General features: G+C 37.2%; 5 protein-coding genes and 1 long non-coding RNA gene across 6 annotated transcripts; 2 read left to right on the top strand and 4 right to left on the bottom strand.

Annotated features, from left to right (window-relative positions):
- The first annotated feature begins 293 nt into the window (after positions 1-293).
- Positions 294-1,675, top strand: LOC141652434 (galactinol synthase 2-like). The gene is made up of 2 exons (XM_074459889.1): positions 294-724; positions 846-1,675. Exons 1-2 carry the CDS (start codon positions 419-421, stop codon positions 1,536-1,538), a joined length of 999 nt encoding a protein of 332 aa, XP_074315990.1. The 5' UTR covers positions 294-418; the 3' UTR covers positions 1,539-1,675.
- Positions 1,676-2,329: 654 nt separating this feature from the next.
- LOC141652433 (nuclear cap-binding protein subunit 2-like) lies at positions 2,330-5,765 on the bottom strand. The gene is made up of 9 exons (XM_074459888.1): positions 5,579-5,765; positions 5,321-5,366; positions 4,962-5,185; positions 4,737-4,875; positions 4,610-4,643; positions 4,153-4,263; positions 3,181-3,237; positions 2,972-3,075; positions 2,330-2,637 (listed from the first exon to the last, which is right to left on the bottom strand). Exons 2-9 carry the CDS (start codon positions 5,336-5,338, stop codon positions 2,566-2,568), a joined length of 759 nt encoding a protein of 252 aa, XP_074315989.1. The 5' UTR covers positions 5,339-5,366; positions 5,579-5,765; the 3' UTR covers positions 2,330-2,565.
- A 1,082-nt stretch (positions 5,766-6,847) lies between these two features.
- Positions 6,848-8,898, bottom strand: LOC141652428 (polygalacturonase At1g48100-like). Its single transcript, XM_074459884.1, has 6 exons — positions 8,339-8,898; positions 8,088-8,255; positions 7,929-7,973; positions 7,642-7,849; positions 7,479-7,560; positions 6,848-7,405 (listed from the first exon to the last, which is right to left on the bottom strand). The coding sequence occupies exons 1-6, from the start codon at positions 8,741-8,743 to the stop codon at positions 6,901-6,903; spliced, it is 1,413 nt and encodes a 470-aa protein (XP_074315985.1). The 5' UTR covers positions 8,744-8,898; the 3' UTR covers positions 6,848-6,900.
- A 1,465-nt stretch (positions 8,899-10,363) lies between these two features.
- On the top strand, positions 10,364-12,413 carry LOC141652430 (putative protein phosphatase 2C 2). Its single transcript, XM_074459885.1, has 3 exons — positions 10,364-10,710; positions 11,287-11,708; positions 11,793-12,413. Exons 1-3 carry the CDS (start codon positions 10,645-10,647, stop codon positions 12,346-12,348), a joined length of 1,044 nt encoding a protein of 347 aa, XP_074315986.1. The 5' UTR covers positions 10,364-10,644; the 3' UTR covers positions 12,349-12,413.
- LOC141652432 (uncharacterized) lies at positions 10,848-12,641 on the bottom strand. The gene is made up of 3 exons (XR_012547203.1): positions 12,566-12,641; positions 11,941-12,363; positions 10,848-11,832 (listed from the first exon to the last, which is right to left on the bottom strand). It is a non-coding gene; the product is annotated as an uncharacterized LOC141652432 (long non-coding RNA).
- Positions 12,642-12,675: 34 nt separating this feature from the next.
- LOC141652431 (uncharacterized) lies at positions 12,676-15,479 on the bottom strand. Its single transcript, XM_074459886.1, has 7 exons — positions 15,129-15,479; positions 14,940-15,039; positions 14,745-14,840; positions 14,615-14,667; positions 14,469-14,517; positions 13,312-13,359; positions 12,676-13,145 (listed from the first exon to the last, which is right to left on the bottom strand). The coding sequence occupies exons 1-7, from the start codon at positions 15,383-15,385 to the stop codon at positions 13,053-13,055; spliced, it is 696 nt and encodes a 231-aa protein (XP_074315987.1). The 5' UTR covers positions 15,386-15,479; the 3' UTR covers positions 12,676-13,052.
- Positions 15,480-20,710: the final 5,231 nt, after the last annotated feature.

Here is a 20,710-nt window from a genome sequence, read left to right as displayed (position 1 = left end):
TGCATGCAACCTACCTTCTTCATTTTGATCCACCCTCATACGTGCGTGTATGTTCTAGAAACGCCCAACGCCCGGCCCCCTTGCATAATAAATATTATTAGGAACACTCCTCCTTTTACTTTCTACCACCGTAGTACGTATGTAGTATTTGTCTTGCTTTTATTTTATTATTATTATTATATATTTTCACGTTAATATTTATTTAGCCCCTTTAATTAATTACGTAGTAAATGAGTCATACATCTTCTCCTCTATAAATATGGCTTAATTACCCCTCACCTCTTGATTGGTATCACACAACCCAAACAGACACTATCTATCTATTACCTTCATAGTTGATAGTAATCTGCTCTCTATTCCAATAATAATTAATAAACTTGGGTTGACAACCAAGCAATTGAATACAATAATAATAATAATGGCAGCGGAATTAGTAAAGACGACGATAAAGGGAGTAGGGAGTCGGGGTTATGTGACGTTCTTGGCAGGGGAGGGAGACTACGTCAAGGGTGTAGTGGGTCTAGCCAAGGGGTTGAGGAAGGTTAAGTCGGCATACCCTTTACTAGTGGCTGTGCTCCCTGACGTCCCTCAGGAGCACCGTCGTATGCTGGTTGCTCAGGGTTGTGTCGTAAGGGAGATTAAACCCATATACCCTCCCCACAATGATACTCAATTTGCGCATGCTTATTATGTCATCAACTACTCTAAGCTCCGTATTTGGGAGGTACGTACCTACACCTACTTTATTATCATTTCATATTTGTATACTCGTATCTAATTCATTCTTTGTCATATTTTAAACAATCAATATATGTTTGGTAATGAATGAATGAATGGATGCGCAGTTTATAGAGTATGAGAGGTTGATATACTTGGACGGGGACATACAAGTGTTGGACAACATAGATCATCTATTTGATCTTCCTAAAGGCGGCTATTTCTACGCCGTCATGGACTGCTTCTGCGAGGCCTCTTGGAGTAAAACCCCTCAGTATAACATAGGATACTGCCAGCAGTGTCCGGACAAGGTGCAGTGGCCCACCGCGGAGCTGCTGGGTCCACCTCCATCAATATACTTCAACGCGGGGTTCTTTGCCTTCGAGCCCAGCATCCCCACTTTTCATGATCTCCTGAAAACGCTCAACGAAACCCGGCCCACCTCATTTGCGGAACAGGATTTGCTAAACGGCTACTTCAATGACCAATTGAAGGTGCTGCCGATAGAGTACAACCTTGTGCTGGCCTTCTTGTGGAGGCACCCGGAGAAGGTGGAGTTGTCCAAAATAAAGGTGGTGCACTACTGCGCAGCGGGATCAAAGCCGTGGAGGTACACGGGGAAGGAAGAGAACATGGAAAGAGAGGATATAAAGATGCTTGTTAAGAGGTGGTGGGAGATATATGAGGATCCTACTCTGGATTACAATCCCCCCAAACTTGAAACTGACATGAAGCCTTTCATTGAAGAGGCCTTATCCAAGGCTGCTGCTGCTGCTGCGGCTGCTCCTCTAAACTACGTCACTGCTCCATCTGCTGCTTGATTACGTACTCCTGGGTCGCTTTAATTTGATTTGATCTACCTTGTTTGTTTATGATCTTGGCTCTCTGTGTTTTTCATGTAACATATAAGAAATGGTTGAATAATCATCCATCATCAAAACCGTGAAATTGTTTAATGAATAATTCACACTTTTATTATTGTCTTCTATTACTTGACATATTTAAATTATCACATACAATAGAGTATTATTTTTAAATTAAAACCCCTTTAATGTTACAATACAATTAAATGACCCCCCTTCCTCCCGTAAGAGGGCGTCTTAAACTTGGTAGACCCAAGGAGTTGAGTATATTATTAGATGGGTGTCTAGGATCAATAGTGTTTCAGTACGGAGTGTTTGGAGTGTGATGTTTCTAATACGAGAGCATATCCTTGGCTGTTTTCTCAAAGTGTCAACGTCGTCAATTAAATAAAGTGTGAGATTTCAGCATCCTTTGCCCCCCAAATAAAGTGATTGGATCAATTACGCTTAATCATTCCTGCTTTGTTTTCTATAGTCAAGCTCCAATCATGCTAAATACAAATTTAAACAAACATATGAATCTCAGGATTATTATAAAATTGCTTCCTTTCCCACCAAATCTCCATTACATACACACTGATTCACCATCTAATTCATTGTCTGTGTCTGTCTGTCTGTCTATGCTTGGTTACAGGGTTCTACAAATGAAGACACCATTGAATCATCTCATTTAGGTAAACACATGCCAATGTTGAATGCTATCTTTTCTAACAAATTTATTACGGTGTCTCATTCATCAGAATTGCAGATTTCTTTAAAAAAATGACCCCATTTTGAGTACTGAAGACTTCAGAATGCTGGATTATACATATAAGAAAAGTTGCGCAACTTCTTGCTTGACAAAAGTCTCGGGGAATTTTTTTAAAATCCAAGCAAATGCAAATTACTAAAAACAAAAAAAATTGAATCTGAAATGCTACAGTTAGACAGTTTTCCATCTTCGATTTCAACTACCAGAAGTGCTACTACCTACTTCAACAATGGCTTAACTTCGATGCTTCCTCTCGTCGTCGTCTTCATCAGAGTCTCCTCTTTCACGGAAACGAGGATTTTTCTCCTGTATTATGTAAATGGAATAATTATGCATCCACCAAATAACTCTGGGGGTAACAATGCCTAAATTGATTAACATAGAGTGCAACATATATCATGTTTCTAGGATTATCTGATCAGAAACCCAAGTTAATGTTTCATTGCCGTCTACCCCTTTTTTAACCCAGAAATTTAATGAAACCCTTCCAATGATATCATTTGAATTTGTACTACAATACTGTCAAATGAACAAACCATTACGTATGAACCCTTATCTTTCTTGTCTCATGGCCACTGGTACAACCCCTCCCTAGAGCTAACAAAGAAAAACAATTATAACTCAAACAATTATAACTCACTGGTCTAGATTCAGGATCGGGATTCCCGCGAGGTTCACGGTCAGCTCTCTTTGATATCTCAGTAGGCTGACGCTCATCCTCACGTTGCCGCTTCCGATGGTAATCTGTTTCAGCCCCCAAAACACAGCATTAAGAACATGTCAAAAAAAAAACTCCCATTTAATAACCAACGACCTTAAGAAATGAAAATGTTGGCAGATAGTTACTACCTCTACCCTGTCGGTTGTAAGAACCTCCGTGACCACGGCTCCTTTCAGGTCTTCCATCTGCACAACCATGTAGCAGATAAACAAAGTGTACCAACTAGACAAAGCCTTGTCTTCACTAATACATTAAAGGCACTAAAGAAATTACTCAATTAGATTATCCAATTTCTTGCAGGTACAGATTGTCTAGAAGTCTAGTACTAGTCTAAATTCCAGTGTAGATTACAGATGCATCACCTATGTAAAAAATGCTATATTCAGTAATGGTAATTGCTAGAACATTTAAATATCACAGGTTTCACTCGACAACCTTCTCAGTAACCTAATTACCAACTTCTCCGCCATACGCAATGGAACTGCTTCGGTAATTCTGTTTGCTTCTGAAACACAATGTCACGATACTAACCTAACACATTCCATTAATGGTTAAGAACACCTCCTATGTTTGTTTGCAAATCCAACAGAAACAGAGCATTCCAAACAGCCAAACACCAAAACGAGCCAATATGATAACCATGCTGCATGAAGAATTTTTTTTAACATCCCGCACTTGAGATTATAATAGATGCAATTTTTTTGTTCATATACGAGTATTATAAATTTGCGGGAGCACATCCGACCCCCCCTTACCCCGCAATTTGCGGAAGCCATTGAGGCACTGGGGTAATGTTGTTGTTGTTGCTGTTATACGAGTATTATAAATCTAACATCTTCAAGCTGAGCCTCTAGGGTCTAAATCTAAACACATTGTAAATTACATGTAGTACGCACGATATGGCTTGAGGTTCGTCCAACCACCGAACCATGCAAGTATGATATGCATAACACAGTAATACACAAACTAGCACATATCATGTTAAATTAAACGCAAAAATCGCAAATCAGCACGTTTAGCACATGGCTTGATAATTCAGATGCAGATCCAAAATATGGAAATAAACAGCACACTCAGAGTAGTAATAATATAGGACTTACAATTATGTGTCATTACAGGCTGAAAAGCTCCCAGAGAACCAGCACCGTAGTCTACAAGTGTCCTCTGTGCCTCTAGTTCTCGTTGGACCAATTTTCCATAACCACCTCTACGTACAACTAGTCAAGGTAATTACTTGAATGTATTGTTTCTTGCATCCAATTTTGAACAAAATTTGTATACACGTTAATATATGTCTACACAGCTGACATTTTATAAAAAATGAGTTCTGTTCTTCAAGGAGAGCCGAGTTTCAAGTACCAACTACCAAACAAATACTATACGCTCATACGGTATAGTGAGGGTTGGTTATTACCATTTTGCATGATGACCTGCCTCCGAGGTCACAACTCACAAGAATCAAAATCAAAGGAAAAATTTAAATGACTGATCAGACAAAACAGAGCTTTAAAGATTTGAGAAGGTGATCCATGAAAGTCTAGTCATAAGAAAGGATATCAGGATCATAATCGGTACGATATTCATCTCGGACCTGAAATATAAAGAGAGAAGAAATTAATAACGAAGGTGGCAAGAAGTGTGGCAAATGGAAAGGGTGAGGGAAGGGGAGTAGAAGGGTACAGACCTGGCCACCACTTCGACCACGTCCCCATTGTCTGCCTTCTTGGAAACCCCAGTCGAAATCAACACGGATGGGGCGATCATCAAGAATGGTTCCACTAATATATTTGACAGCATCTTCAGCGTCTTCTCTGGAATAATACCTGCAAAAGAAGTGACATGCTTGATAATAAAGTGGTAATGATGCAAAAACCACAAGGGGTTTTAGAGAAGAAGAGTTAGGACTTACAAAATAAAGCAAAAACCACAAGGGGTTTTAGAGTTCTTATCCAAACCCATAGTTATCTTTTTAATCTCACCAACTCTAGAAAAGAGCTCATAAACTTGCTCCTCGGTAGTATAAAAGGACATATTACCAACATAGACAGTAATGGAATTCTTCAAAGCTTGCTCAAATTCTTCTTGGTTTCCAGGAAATCGCCTATCTCGATAAGCGGATAGCTTGTTGAGATCCTATGAAGAAAAAGGCAAAGCAATTGTGTTGTGGAAACAAAGGAGAATGAAGACCAACAACATATACATAGTCAAAAATTGATAGCCTAGGGTTTATGATGGAGAATGAAAATAGAAAGATAGACAAAAACAGACCTTGAAGAGTAACGCCATTATTATTATTATTATACACGAATATCACCTGAACAGAAAGAGAAGAGACAATTGTATTATTCACATACAAAGTAGTAAGTAATAGTAGTAGTTTGGCAGGTTAATTAAAAAGAAAAGCAGTGCAATAATAAAATAGATGAAGAAATTACAATGGAATTGGGGAAAAATTGATAGCCTAGGGTTTTGGGAATTACATACATACATACATACAACTAATAATTTAATTTGTGAATAACAAACCTGAATGAATTAAACCTTAAGAGGACAGATTCAATAGACTCCCTTTCTAATTTCTACGCCTCTTCTTCTTCTTCTTCTTCTTCTTCTTCTTCTTCTTCCGTGAAAACCCTTTAAATGCCTACTCCCTCACTAGTAGAATTAATATCCCTTTTTTTTTGGTTTTCTAACACCAAAAACAACTATTTGTATTTTGTATAAAAATGGAGTTTTTTTTTTAAATAATAATTTTGACCACTATTTTTTTTTTTTTTTTGTTTACATTATTTTATTTCCTTTTCTTGTTGCTTTTCCCTATTATAAGGCCTCGTTTGGTTGATACATGAATTACATTGATGTGTTAATTTGCAATGCACGTGAGTTTAATTCCTACATTAAAATTCACGTGAATTACAATAATCCGTTTGGTTGCCATGTTGGAGTTTTACTTTCTTAGGATTTTCCAATGACCAATGAGGGGGGTAGGTAGTTAAATTCCCCATTAGGTAGGAGTTGGAATTTCCTAAGAGTTTTAAACTCCCCCATTTTACAAAAAAATGGGTAACCAAACAAGCTTTAAAAATCCCAATTCATGGGATTTTAGAATTCCCATGAATTGGGTGAGCAACCAAACGAGCCTAAGATCATCACAAATCCTCTATAATTATAGACGGGTCAAATATCCACCAACTTAAAGCATAAGACAATCAACAAGTTGTATGGCGGGGTCCAAAAATATCACCATTTTAAGCATATTAAACCCGTCTTTCACTTTAGACGGATATATCATATCCGTTTTATAATGAGACTAATTGTAAGATCATCTACCATGTTATTGAATGTTGCTCATGAAGAATGAATTATATGGTGTGCAACACTCATTTTAAAGTACGCGTTAACGTTCATTTTAGTGTGCATTTTTAAAACATCACATGTCCTGATGTCCTACAAAACGAATCATAGTAGGCATAACTAGAAATGGCAATGGATCTTGTTCAAGTCGAGTTCCGTGGTTTTAAAATCTCATCCGTGAAACTTATCATCCGTTATCCGTCCATCCATCATCCAACATCCAACAGGTGGTTTGGTTGATTATATATAAAGCAAATTTTAAGTCACTGGAGGCAAAGGGAGTATTTCCCGGGCAAAGATGAGTTGTTGATCAAAATACCATAAATAGCTCTAGATAACTTACAGGTCACAATGCATATTAACGTTTAGATGAGGATTGAGGAGTAGACTAAAATATGCTACACCTTGAATACAAATCAACACCGTGACTCTGACACACCATTCTTTTTTTGTCAAATAACGGAGTATATACAATGTGATTGATTGATTGACACTCAGCAGCGATCAAAGGTGGTTTGCAAAACAGGTTGCGGGGGGTCGCCTTGTTGAAGGCATGTGACTGGGGGAATAGTGAGAGAGTCCAAGCTGCCATAAGCATTCCAGCAGAAAGCGTCTAGCACCATTTGACCTTGTGCTGGAAGAAGCTCTATATCCGCAAGTGTAATGTTGGCACAAGGCAACGCATCACTGCACGCAAACTGCATTGGAGGGCTCCTTACATCGTAAGTCCCCTTAACACTCGAGTACACTATGTCTCTCACAAACACTGCGGAGCTCTCATTGTTGCATCCTCTTCCCTGACAGTAATACTGATCTATTATGATGGGGTTCCTAACTGCTTCCATACGGATGTTGTCAAATCTCACCCCCGACACCCCTCCTGAGCCCCCTTGCCATGTCTTTATCCGTACCCCATTCTGCGATACTCTGATTTTTGAATCTCTGACTGTCACATTCTGCACACACGCTCTAGAGTTGTGGTTTCCGAGACTCCCAATACTAAACAGCAAATGATTGATGTCAGATTTCGGCCACAAGAGTGTTAGGTTGTCTGTAGGGAAAAGGCAAGTACCTGATTCCATGACCAGGACCACAGGTGATGTTCCTGATGTCTACATCATAGCAACCAGAGCCAATTGAAACACAGTCATCCCCTGTACAGAGGACCACAATTTTATGAAAATTATAAGTAGATGGGTGGGGGGGTATGACACGTTTGGTATTAAGAACCTAACCGTTGGAAATTACGGAATTGTATATCTCGACATTGTTGGTGTTCTCGATGTGAATGCCATCCGTGTTAGGACTCAAGGTGGGAGCTGTTATGTGAATGGATTCTATATGAACATTGTGGCAAACATCAAATCTGAAGTGGAACTGAGGACTATTTTGGATTTTTAGTCCTTTGACTCTCAAATTGGAGCTCTCAAAGAACCTAATGGCCTACATGATGACAGTAAAATGCTGCGTTAAAATTTATTCATTGGTATTAAAACTATTAATAGATTGAATGGGAGCTTACAATGGGGCTATCACAAGGACCGGGCATTGTTGTTCCATTGATTCCCTGTATACGTGAAACAAATATGTAAACTTCAGCTTCCATGTTTCAGTGGAACAAAATGACAGATACAACCAACATCAAAGGGGAATTCTCGTAACAAGAGCACAAAGATGGAACCTTGTGAGGCTTGCAAGGGAGATCCCACCATTTTTGGCCTCGCCCGTCAATGCGCCCGCCTCCTTCAAGTGACATGCCCTCTAGTCTAAAGAACACCAGCCATTGATGCTTACTCATACTATGTGGCCATGCTTCAGGCCCATCAGGTGGCACTAAGGACCCGTCAATCTGTTTCAGAGCAGATCATCAGGAAAAAGATAAACGAGGCGAGCTATATTATCGTTTCTCACAAAAGAAACAGAAACAAATACCTGGAAAATGATGTGAGCTTGGCAAGGTCCGGTGAAGATGGTAGACTGAATCATGAAGGTATATCCTGCAGGAGCATGTAAGACAGAAGTTGCAGTATCAGTGTTGCTGCAAGCTGCATCCCAACCCATCATGAAGGCTTCAGTATCATCAACAATGCCATCTCCTACTGCACCAAAACTCAAAACATCGAAAACACCGCTAGGATCATTATAGATTGGTGCATCAGCTGGTTCTTGAGGCGGAGACGTAGGCGGAATAGAAATCCCTGATGCTGGAGGAGAATCATGGGATTGTGAGTGTTTGTGTCGTTTAAATGTGTGCTTGTGGTGTCTAGCATCGGAACATGTAGCGCAAAAGAATACAATAATGTGTAAAAATAACAATGGCAGATGGATATTCGCCATCAAACTCCACTACAAAAAAGTTGGCAATTTAGATGAGAAGAATAGAATTGTCTAACAAAAAAAACAAGTATATTCTTAGACGCAGTTGCCAAGTGTAGAAAGGCAAAGGGGTAAAGAGGAAAGCATGCAGAATGTAGTAAAGGAATCCAGAGCTCAGCAACAAAATGCAAATGCAGATGTATATAAGTAAGAAAGACAGTAGAAACTGGAGTTAGTGGGGAGGATATAATAATGGGCCAAAACCGACCCATATGAAAATAGGCATGCTTCCTTTTCCTTTTAGATGAGTGGATGCTGCAGAGAAGACGGTTAATGGCAAAAAGGGAGGAAAGTAGAATAACCAGAAACCACAGACAAGGGATCTTTGTGGGCTAAAAATTAAAAACCCCCATGTTCTACCCATTACACTTGCTACTTTTCTTCTTCTTTTTTTTTTTTTTTTTTTTTTCATATGCTCTTCTTTGTCCTCCCTGCTCCACTACTTACTGCATTTACCCAACTTACCTTAACTCCTTCCTTTTTTATATTTATATATAATTATATTCTCCGACCATTGCCTACGAAGCAGAAAGCATGACATCGAATCTTACTACTTGATTTTCCTTAATTAAACCAATTAATTCTACTAGTCAGCAATTATCCTGAACTTATTTACTTAGCATCCCCTCTCCAACTGTCGTTTCAGCGACCTAAGTTGAAAATTTTCATTACATTGTCTTGCTAATATGTTGTTTTGAGACAACAGAACACCATTTCATACCCAAAACATTAATATTTTTATAAAAAAATGCTGGAGATTTCATAATGTTGCCTGTTATACTGTCACATCTCAACTGAATTCCGTTAATAGGCTAGTTGGAGGGCGACAAAGAGTGGGAGGTAACATAGTGAGTATGAAGTAGTAATCTTGGGGTGATGCTAGAAAAGGATAATTAGGCCTACTTATAGCACATGCGAACCTAAAACCATCTCTAAACAATGACTAGTTATAGTTTGGCAGTCAGAAATATTGTTGATTACTCCATATTTGACAGTCTTGCAGTCGGAACAAGGTAAGTCAAGATTTGGATAACCAAAAGCTCTAGAAGCTGACAATAATAACAAATTACTAGGTAGAAAGAGAGAGAGAGAAGTAACAGGCAAATTAGCTTTGCTTGTGAAAGTATTTTATGGAACAAGGTCCCCCCTATGGTTGGTTACTTTATGTGGTTGACAATTTTTTAGCTTTGCTTGTTAAACTTATACCCAGTCCCAAAAGCCAAAAGCAGCTGCAGTTTTTAATTACTAACTAGGATACTATAACAAGTTTGAAGCAGAGAGGAATTATACAAAATGAGCCAGCCCTATCTTTAGATCATAGAAATAGTGGTTTGGATGATTGATTAATGATTAATGGGAGGTTCAAATGTTGAGGTGCACGCTGGCAGTATAATAATAATAATACAGAGTACTTCAATTTCAACAAACCTGTACAAGCAATTTGGATGACAATTATGTCATGTAACAGGAGTGCAAGGCGGGATTTTCCTATCAAGACGAGACTAATTATTTAGGATTTAAATAAATAATTAAATGATGATAAACATGAAACGAAACGAGTCATCCCATTCCCACCCCCCTAAGAAACACAAAAAGAAAGAGTCGTCTAATACTATTCATTTGTATATTAAAATTAAATCAACCTTGGGTTTAACTTGAAGGGTTCAACTTGAATTAATCATCTCTCTCTCTTTACCTTTCTTATCTTACTATTTCCTTCCCCATTTTAATTTTAATTAATTAATACTACTGTATAAAACATCAACAAGACAAGGGCCTTTTTCTATCTTTTGTGTAATTATTATTATTATTAATTAATAATTCCATCATCTCTCCGTTTGTGAATTGTGATCACAACCAGAATGCGTGCACAAACTCAACTCCTTTCTCTTCCCAATCTTGATGCTCTCATTTCTTCCTCTCTAATCGTATGCTTTCTTCTTGCTTTCTTATTTTTCATTTTTTTATTATTTTCTTGGTTTTTCATCTTCATCTTCATGTATGCTGTGGTTGTGATTGACGTAGAGGATGCAAAATTATTAGATACTTGTATTTGAGTGCTTCATTTAACCTCTTGTTTTCAGTGTCCATGGATTCATAAAACCTTAATTAAGATAATCTTTATAGGTTGGTTATTACAGATTCTCTCATTTAGATGTTTGAAAACATAACAAGAGTTGGTCCTCTTACAATAATATCCACCCAACCTTACCCTCTTATGCTCAGGATTTCAAGTTTTATCTGTTACAAGTTCAAGACTCTCCCTGTAACTTGTCAACCTCACCAATTCCTAAACTCAAACCGCTTTCCCCAAAGCTTTACTTTACTAGTCAACAAACAATGTTCCAACTGTCCAAGCTTAACTTTTGAGGTTGGTATACATGGTTTCATTCTGCCAAATTGTGTCCTCTACTCCTCTTACAACCATCACGTGTTACTGTTATTGTGTTAACGCTTCAAAGTTAGGCATCTGATACTACTGCTGTTTTTCCGTCTCTTTTCAGGGTAAAAGCACCTCAGATACTTCTCATGGTGTTACTGTGATGCCGTTTGTCCCAACCATTCGCTCAGGAGGCTTTGCTGACATCGGGCCACGTCGGTTTATGGAGGATGAGCACATAATGATTGATGATCTTGCCATGCATATGGGCTCACTGTTTAGATGTCCAAACCCCAGTGCTTTCTATGGGGTCTTTGATGGTCATGGAGGACCTGAAGCCGCAGCTTATGTTAGGAAAAATGTGATGAGAATATTTTTCAACGATGCTGGCTTTCCAGAATCGTGTGACTTGGACGAATTATTTCTTCGAGGGGTGAAGAAATGCATTTCCAGAGCCTTCCTACTTGCAGATCTAGCCCTAGCTGACGAATGCACCATCAGTTCCTCTTCAGGGACAACTGCTCTGACCGCTTTCGTATTAGGAAGGTAATTAATACAGGACTTGGGACTTGGGTGACCTTTCCTTGTTTCCATTGTCTCATTCCAAATTGTTGATTTTGTCTTCATCAGGCTCTTGCTGGTTGCTAATGCGGGGGACTGTCGAGCAGTTCTGTGTCGGAAAGGAGAGGCCATTGAAATGTCTGAAGACCACAGACCTACAACTGCAAGCGAGAAGAGAAGAGTGGAAGAAATGGGAGGATATGTGGAGGATGGATACCTAAATGGAATACTGTCAGTGTCTCGGGCATTGGGGGACTGGGATATGAAATTACCCAACGGTACTGCTTCAACCCTAATTGCAGAACCAGAAGTGAGACAGATAATATTGACAGAAGACGACGAGTTCCTGATAATAGGGTGTGATGGAATCTGGGATGTGATGTCAAGCCAACAAGCAGTCAGGGTAGTGCGTCGGGGATTGAGACGGCACGGAGACCCACAACAAAGTGCAAAGGAGCTTGTGAGAGAGGCCTTGAACCTCAACACCTTCGACAATCTCACTGTTGTCGTCGTCTGCTTTTCTTCTACACCAGATCTTCAACAAGGCCAGAGATTCAAGTGCAGCCTCTCATCTGAAGCCTTGACCACTCTGCAAAACATGCTTGACGCCAACCATGATCATTGACTCTTATTCCCCGCTCTGTAAATACAATCTGTGTGATGATTGATACGAACATATTCCTACCCAAACATTGCTCGAGTAAGAATTTAGAAAAAAGCAGCTCAGTTTTGTTAGGTTTCCTCAAGTTTAGTTGTTTAAATTGGTTGTGGCTCATGTGTATATACCAGGGATTGATTATTTTTGTGATTATATTTGAGTGATTAGTTCTATTTTGTCATACCAGTTCGGAATGCTCCGAATCTACTAGCTTCGAACATCTGCAAGTCAATTATACACTGATTGACAATTTGACATCATTCAGTTACCAATTAAAAGTGCAGCACAACAGTATTTATATTAATGAATCACCAGAACCATAACTATATATTCAAATTACCAGTGTCAGGACAGTATAAGTATATCCAGGGGAACAAATGTGGGATACAGAGTGTGTACACTTTAGACATGTAAGAACAATTGTCAACGAACGGGGCATTGCCGCATGTATCACAACTCACATTCAGGTATAAACTGTAAACAATAAAACAGACTCTGTAACTTGGAAACATCTCTTTGTGATACAATTAATATATTTACTGCCTGCAAACAATGATCAGAGCCTCCACTCACCATGAGCCATAACAACATGTCAATACTAGACCACAGATGAATGTGAGGACTAATGGATCCTAGGTAGTAGACTCAGGATTCATACAAAGAGTCAGGCATCAAGAGGTTGTGTCTAGACGACGGCTCTTTGCAAAATTTGAAAATCTTTCCAAACCTCGTAGTAATAGGCTTTGGAGAAAAGGTTGAAGCGCCTGTAATTAGTGAGTACAAACATTCAGAAAACAAAAATAAAAAAATTAGAAACAAAGATCCACCAATCAACCGGCCTTTTTTCCCAATTAGCTCATCCTTCTACTATCATCTGTTTCTACCAACCGGGATTAACATATGTGTAATTTTGAAGGCCAGAAAGCTTACTGATGAGACGGGTACTAAAATTTGCGGAACTTCATAAGATACTGTCAGCTGAGAAATAACAGGTCAAATAATTAGCAACTGATAAAATAGTAGAACGATAGCATCATAGGGGACTCAAGACTTCATCATGCACACACAAAAAAGTACTCCCTTCATTCCACTTTTATTGCCCTATTCCATTTTGGGTGATTTAAGGAAAAGTGATAAATTACCTACACTACCCATTGAATAAAAGAGAATGGGAACAATGTTGTCATGGTGGTAGTTTATTATCTAGGGGGAATATTTGATGTGCAGTTTCTTATACTAAATTCAGAAATGAGAATAGTTTTGGGATAAATTCAGAGGGGAGAGGGAACGGAGGGAGTATTAACACAAAACCAAAAAATAATTATTGTGCAAAGAGCTAAGGGGTTACACTAACTATCATCTGATAAACCAGGCAGAAGTTAGTGAAGAACTATTACACAGTTTCACTAATCTGAGCTAACTGTAATATGATGAGGACTTACCTACCCTAAATTATGAACATTCAAGAGACAGCCTGATTCATAGAAGCCTTCCATAAGTAGATATACCTCTAGCTTTTTGATGTACTAAAACCCACTATGGCCGTAAAAGAAACCTGATCTAACAATGAGTTATCAGCAGCTACCCTAATTGACAAATTTGGGTTCTTCATGAACAAGGTTGAGGCAGAAAGCTCAGCTTTTCAAGACTAACAGAAAAATTGCTCCAAGTCACAATGCTCTTGGGCCCAAAGGACACTCCAATGAGATGTATTGGATAGTGGTAGGTTACCATGGCAATCCAATACTTCCAATGTGAATAATGAGATCTATTTCTGATCCACAAAATGGTAGACAAACTGATATTACGGAGTATTATGGAGTAAACAAAGAAGACTATTTGGCTGGTGACTTCCTAAAGAACAAGAACAAAAACAACAAGGGGGTTCACATATATGCAACGTGCCAATGGAGAAAACACGAAAGATGACCCATATGCAATAATTGGTAGCTACTTGACAATTAATGAAGCAAGAAGAAGTTAATACAGCAAGTTTGTATCACTGCAAAGCAAAGGAATAGAGCTAAGGCGGCACAAGATAAACAAATTGTAAAAGAAGCTGCAGATGATGCAAAAGGGATCCTTACTTCAATGAGGCATGACGAAGAACCTTTTGGGAAAAAACGAACAGCACCACTGGAACAACAAAAAAAAAAAGGGGGATTAGTGAAAAATAAAGGCAGGTTGAAGGAGGGAAGGCGTGAAGTGGAATTGAGCATCATGTTGTTGATACCTGTTTGGAAGACCTTCAAGAGACCTCCAGTGAATTTTCTTATTAGGAATGGGCTGGAATGATGAGAAATAAAGCAGCATAAGACGAAGACGGAGAAGAAGGTGGGGTAGTAATTAATCAAGACTAGTACCTGAAGGTTTCGAGCAAGCCATGAGAACTGAATATCACGACCGAAAGCTTCATATTTGAGGGTCCATCTAGATAGATCAGGCTTATCTTCTAAGACCTAAACGTAATATGCAGAAGATTATAATAAATCTATTATCCTGTTACAGGCTTATAGCTAGAATACCAAGCGTAAGAAGAAATAGAGTAAAGTAAGGACCTTGACAGAAGAAATGAAAGGCATCCATTGCGGAATAGATTCGCGGTCAGAGTAACAGTTATAGGCTACAGAAACAGGCACATCAACCTCCATTTTAACCCTGCAACATAAACAGTAATAACATGTGAATGATACTCGAAAACAAAAACAAAAACAAAAAGAAAAAAGAAAAAAAGGTAAACAACAGACGTGCAATCTTGCATTTGCATGAGAGGGGAGAAAGTAAGAGGAGGTCTGGGTCTGGGTTTGGGTCTTATTAAAAGGAGCTTATTATTAGTAAAAGGATTGTGGTTTCTTCTGGAAATAAGAGAAAGGGTAGAGGAATTTGAGTTGATGATAAAGTGTGGGTGATTGAACAAGGAAACAGCAGCAGTTGTGGAGATGCTGGTACTGCTGCTGGTACTGCTGCCTCTACCAACAATGGGAGTCGTCCGAGTCGAATACATACTCAACTCTCCTCTCTCTTCTCTATCGTCTATTTTGGGGATTACGCCTCTTTGGCTCCTACTTTTTCCTTTTTTTTTTTTCTTTTTTTTTTCTTTTTTATGGATACCCAACTCCCACCCTTCCCTACGGAGTACGGACTCGTTTTCCTCTCTTTCTTTAAATTCTCATTTATAGCGGATATTTTTCGTCACAAGTTATTGAATTATGACAAGTTGCTAGCGGGCAAATCTATATATATATATATAAAAGAGAGTTTTTTCGAGCGATCTGAGAGCGTCCACATCATCAAAAATCAATTTAGGAAAGTATAATTTTTGATGTAAAAAATAAAGTAGAGAATCTTTTAATTATTATAATATGCATATTTCCTAAATTATAATCAAGTGATAATTCTAATTTTTATATCAAACTTTTACATTTCATTTGGCAAAAAAATATCGTTAAAAAAATTATGAAAATAATATAATTAGCTTTGTGGTAAAAAATGCTATCATTAGAGTATAAATTTCATATTATTTGCACATATTAAAGGTGATGTACTTCTTAATATGTAAAATTGTGTACTTTTTAGTATGTTTTGTCCCACATTGGAAAATAAGTAAGTGTGATGAATATACTACATATAAATAGTAGAATTGTCCCACATCGAAAGATTATTATAAGGTAGTGTGATACTATGATTATAAATAGAAGACATATTTGGAACTTATGTATCAACCCAAAATTTTTTGAGTCTCATAAATATTGTTTTAAAGAGCTCTTTTAAGATTTTTTATTATTATCTCTACAATATGATATAAAAAATAAAGTGGAGATTGATGATAACTACTCGGAAAAGAGTTAAGAACATGAACAAGAGAAGCAAAATGTCACTTAATATTGGTGTCACATAGACAACCTATAATGACAAAGAGTTTTACTAATGGTTGTCTCCTAACACAGTACAAAACTAAAGATTTACTAATGGTTGTGTCCTGAATGCACTAATAGAGCGTTAATGTGTCGTTATATGTACGATATAGAGATCTCTATCTAATGATCGTCGATCGAGACTAAGTAGTTTTACCTTCAAAGAAAAACAATACGTATACAATAATGGTTTTTTAAGAAGAGATATTTACTTCTTGGTATGTTATATCTTTCACATTTAAAAATAATGTAGGCATGATGAACATACTACGTCTAAATAATTAAATTATGTATCTCACATCGAAAGAATAGTATATGAAAAATATGTATTTTTTAGTAGGGTGAAATTTAAATAGGAGACATCCTTGAAACTTAGATATTAATACAAAAAAAATTATATATAAAAGATATGTAGTTTTTAGTATGTTATATGCCCCACATTGAAAAATAATGTAGGTGTAGTGAATATATAATGTATAAATAATAGAGTTGTCTCATATATATACATTTTCTATATTATATTAAAGTGATGTTTATAATTTTGATATAAAAACTTTATATTCATTTGACAAAAAAGTATCGTATGAAAATTATATAATTAGATGGTGACAAAAAAAATGGTATCATTAGAGTGCAGATTCTATTGTATTTTCTCATTATTAAATCGAGTTGATGTCAAAGTAGGTGCGAAAAAATGGTGTACTTAGTATGTTATTTGTCCTACATTGAAAAGTATGTAAGTGTGGTGAATATACTATGTATATATATTAGAATTGTCCCACGTTGGAAGATTACCATAAGGCAGGGTGATCTTATGATTATAAATAGAAGTCATAGCCCAAAATCTTTTGAGTCTATTAAGTATTGTCTTGGAGAGCTCTTAAAAGTTTATATCATTATTTTCTACCTATAGATTTTATATGTCCCACATTGAAAAATAATGTATGTGTGGTAAATATATTAAGTTTAAATAATATAATTAGAATTGTATTAAAAAAAATCTATTATTAGAGTATAGGTTCATATCATTTGCATATATTTTAATTATGATAAAAAAAAATAGAATACAAACGTATGAATATTAATAGATAATATAGTATTTGCTTATTATTAAATCGGGTTGGATGTCGAATTAGGTTAAATATGTTATTCGTCTCACATTGAAAAATGTGATAAATATATATACTACGTATAAATAGTTGAATTGTCCCACATCAGAAGATTATCATAAGGTGAGGTGATCCCATGATTATAAATAGGATTTATCTTTGGAACTTAGGTATCACCCCAAATATATTGAATCTCTCAAAATATACTTATTATATAAGAGACTTTAAACATAATCTTGAATTAAATGTTAAATTTTTAAAGTTGTAACATTTTTTTAGGTGGGAGAAAGAGCGATAAAATGGTAAATATTATAACTGAAATTTTTCATTGTACCCTCGAATTTTGGTAGAGGTTACCATGAGAAATTTTCAATATTATAATGATATAGTTAATTAAATTTTCATTTAAAAGAAAGAGATATCCGTACCAATAAAACAATAAAGGGGATATTATTCTTTAATTGTTATTTTATTGCCATGCCATCAAACTTAACGTCCATTTAACAGCCTTTACATTAGGGAGTAACATAGGCAAAAAAATGGAACCTTAAGGGTACGATAGGCAGATTCTTAAAAGTAGGGGGTAACATGGAAAATCTGACAAAATTAAGGGTACCACGGGACATTTCCGTATCTCAATTATGATTAAAAAAATAAAGAAAAACAACGTACAAATATTAATGAAGAGTACTTGATCAAATTATTAAATTTAAATATAACTATTATATATAATGAGTAGCAATTGTCCGTATTCGGTATTCGGGATCTGGTTGGATGTCGAACTAAGTGCAAAAAAGATGGTCTAATTCTGAGTATGTTATTTGTCCATATTGAAAAACAATGGAGATTTGATAAATATGTACTACGTATAAATAGTAGAATTGTCCCACATCAGAAACATAATCCAAGTTTGGTGAATATATTACTTATAAATAGTAGAATTGTCCCACATCGAAAGATTAGTATAAGGTGGGTGATTATATGATTATAAATAAGAATTAACCCACGTATATATTAATCTTTTATTTTATTTTAAAGAGATATTTTAATAATATGTAAACAAATCATTAGACATAGAATGTAAACATTAAACTCTTATAACATTTTTTTTTCATCATAAATAAGTTAATTAACCCGTTGCAACGCACGGGCATTCAAACTAGTAATTAGGGAAGGAAAGAGAAGGGGTTGTGACTTGTGAGCAAGACTTTTACTCCCTCCTTAGAGCACCCACAATAGAGAGGAGGTTATCTTCCTCTTATTTTTTCACTCACCCTCTATTTTTATGACATCTCAATATCTTTTCATTTACCTTATTTTTCATTATTATCATCCTCTTCCTTTTATCTCCTCTAGTTTTCTTACCATAATAGAGAGGATCCTCTTAAATTATTAATCTTACTTTAAATAATCTCATATTTGATAAATAAATAAATTATTAGACACAAAGAAAATAATGGTTGGTTAGTGGGCACTAGGGCCAATGTCTACTTTCCTCTAAAAGTAGAGGAAGTAACCATCTTCCTCTTGCTAAGAGAACATGTAACATATGCCTCACAATAGAGCGAATGTCCTTTTAGTAGGGAGAGAGGGTTAAGAGGATGCTCAATTCTCTCTATTGTGGGTGCTCTTAGTCCTCACAACTCACAATTTAACACGTTTATTTAAACTACAAAGAAAAAAACGTATAGCTTACCTACCACAATCAATGAGCATGGAGATGGGTGGAATTCTATGATTATCCGTCAACTTTTTCTCCCGTTTGAACAAGAACGTATACTGAATATAAGGATTAGTGAGTTTAAGCATGTAGATTGGTGGTGTTGGGATTTGGAGAAAGATGGGTGCTACTTGGTTCGGTCGGCCTATCGAATTCTCGCGGAGGAGGATGGTGTTGCTGCCTCGGCGTCGGATAGGGCGGAGGAAAGGCGATTGTGGAATAAGATTTGGAGTACACCTATGATACCAAGGATTACGATGTTTATGTGGCAAATGTGTAATGAGGCACTAGCTACAAATTATAACATAACAAGACGGATTCTTGGTAAAGATGGAAGGTGTTCTTTTTGTTTCGATGGTGAGGAAACTCCTTCATCTTTTGAGGGGATGTGGTGGCTTGGGTGGGTTCTGGGATGAGTTGGAGCTCGGGGGTGTTAGGGGAGGGAGGGGGGGGGGGTGTATGGGAGGGCGTGGGAATGGGTCTGCATGGTGATAGGTGAGCTCATTATGAGGGAGTTAGTAAGTTTTATGACAGGTTATTGGGCAGTGTGGGAGCGAAGGAATAAGTGTGTCTTCGACGGGGAATATAGGGGCCTTGATGTGGTGCTAAAGAGGATGGAGGATCTTAAAAGGGAGATGCTAAGGGATGATGTAGAAGGGAGGGGGGCGTGCGATAGTATGGGGAGTGGTGGCGAATTGGCGATAGGAGGAGCGATAAGAGGAGGGGTTGGACACGGCCCATGAATGGGGAGTTGAACCTTAATGTTGATGCTAGTGTGCGCGAGGAGGTGGGAGTTGGGTTAGGTGTTGTTTGTAGGGATGAAAGAGGAATGGTGCAATGGGCGGTTATGGAGAAAAGGAGAGGATGTATGGAGCCACGTGATGCAGAGGCGATGCTAGTGGGAATTAAGGAAGCTGCGAGACGAGAACATAGACGGATTACTGTGGAAAGCGACTGCCAGCTGCTAATAGATACGTTGAAGAAGGGTTCGCTTGGACGATGCGGGTTTCATTTAATAGTTGATGATATACTTACTTATTGCATGTAATGGTTTTAGTTCGATTAGATGGTCATTTGCTCGTAGGAAATTTAATAGAGTCGCTCATGAGCTTGTTCGGGTTACGCCATGGCAAGTTGGTAGGAGGGTTTGGTCACATAATATTCCTATGTATATTGGTGACATTGCTGTTTCTGATTTAATAGTTAATGTTTAATCCCTTTATGTGGTTTTCAAAAAAAAAAAAAAAAAAAAAACTATCCTCACACAAATAATTTGAATCAAATCACCCCCAACTCAAAACGATACAACTCAAGCTGACATTTAATTAATTTAACTCGAAATCAAAAGGACGCATTTAATAGTAACTTTAAAGTGAAATCATTTATACAAACTTAAAAGCATAAGATAAAATATATGTTGATAAACCAACACGATAATGGCATGAATCCAACCTTAATCAACTCGTCTCCCACAATAAGTTACCATGACCTAAAACTACTCGACTGTGTAATTTATCTAACACAACCCGCACGTAAGAGCCCATTCTATTTGAATCCGATCACATAACCGATTTGAGTGACCATCT

Source organism: Silene latifolia, chromosome 4, assembly GCF_048544455.1.
Source record: "Silene latifolia isolate original U9 population chromosome 4, ASM4854445v1, whole genome shotgun sequence".
NCBI lineage: Eukaryota > Viridiplantae > Streptophyta > Magnoliopsida > Caryophyllales > Caryophyllaceae > Silene > Silene latifolia.
Note: the sequence above shows the minus strand (reverse complement) of the source record. Positions and strands in the feature narration are given on the sequence as shown.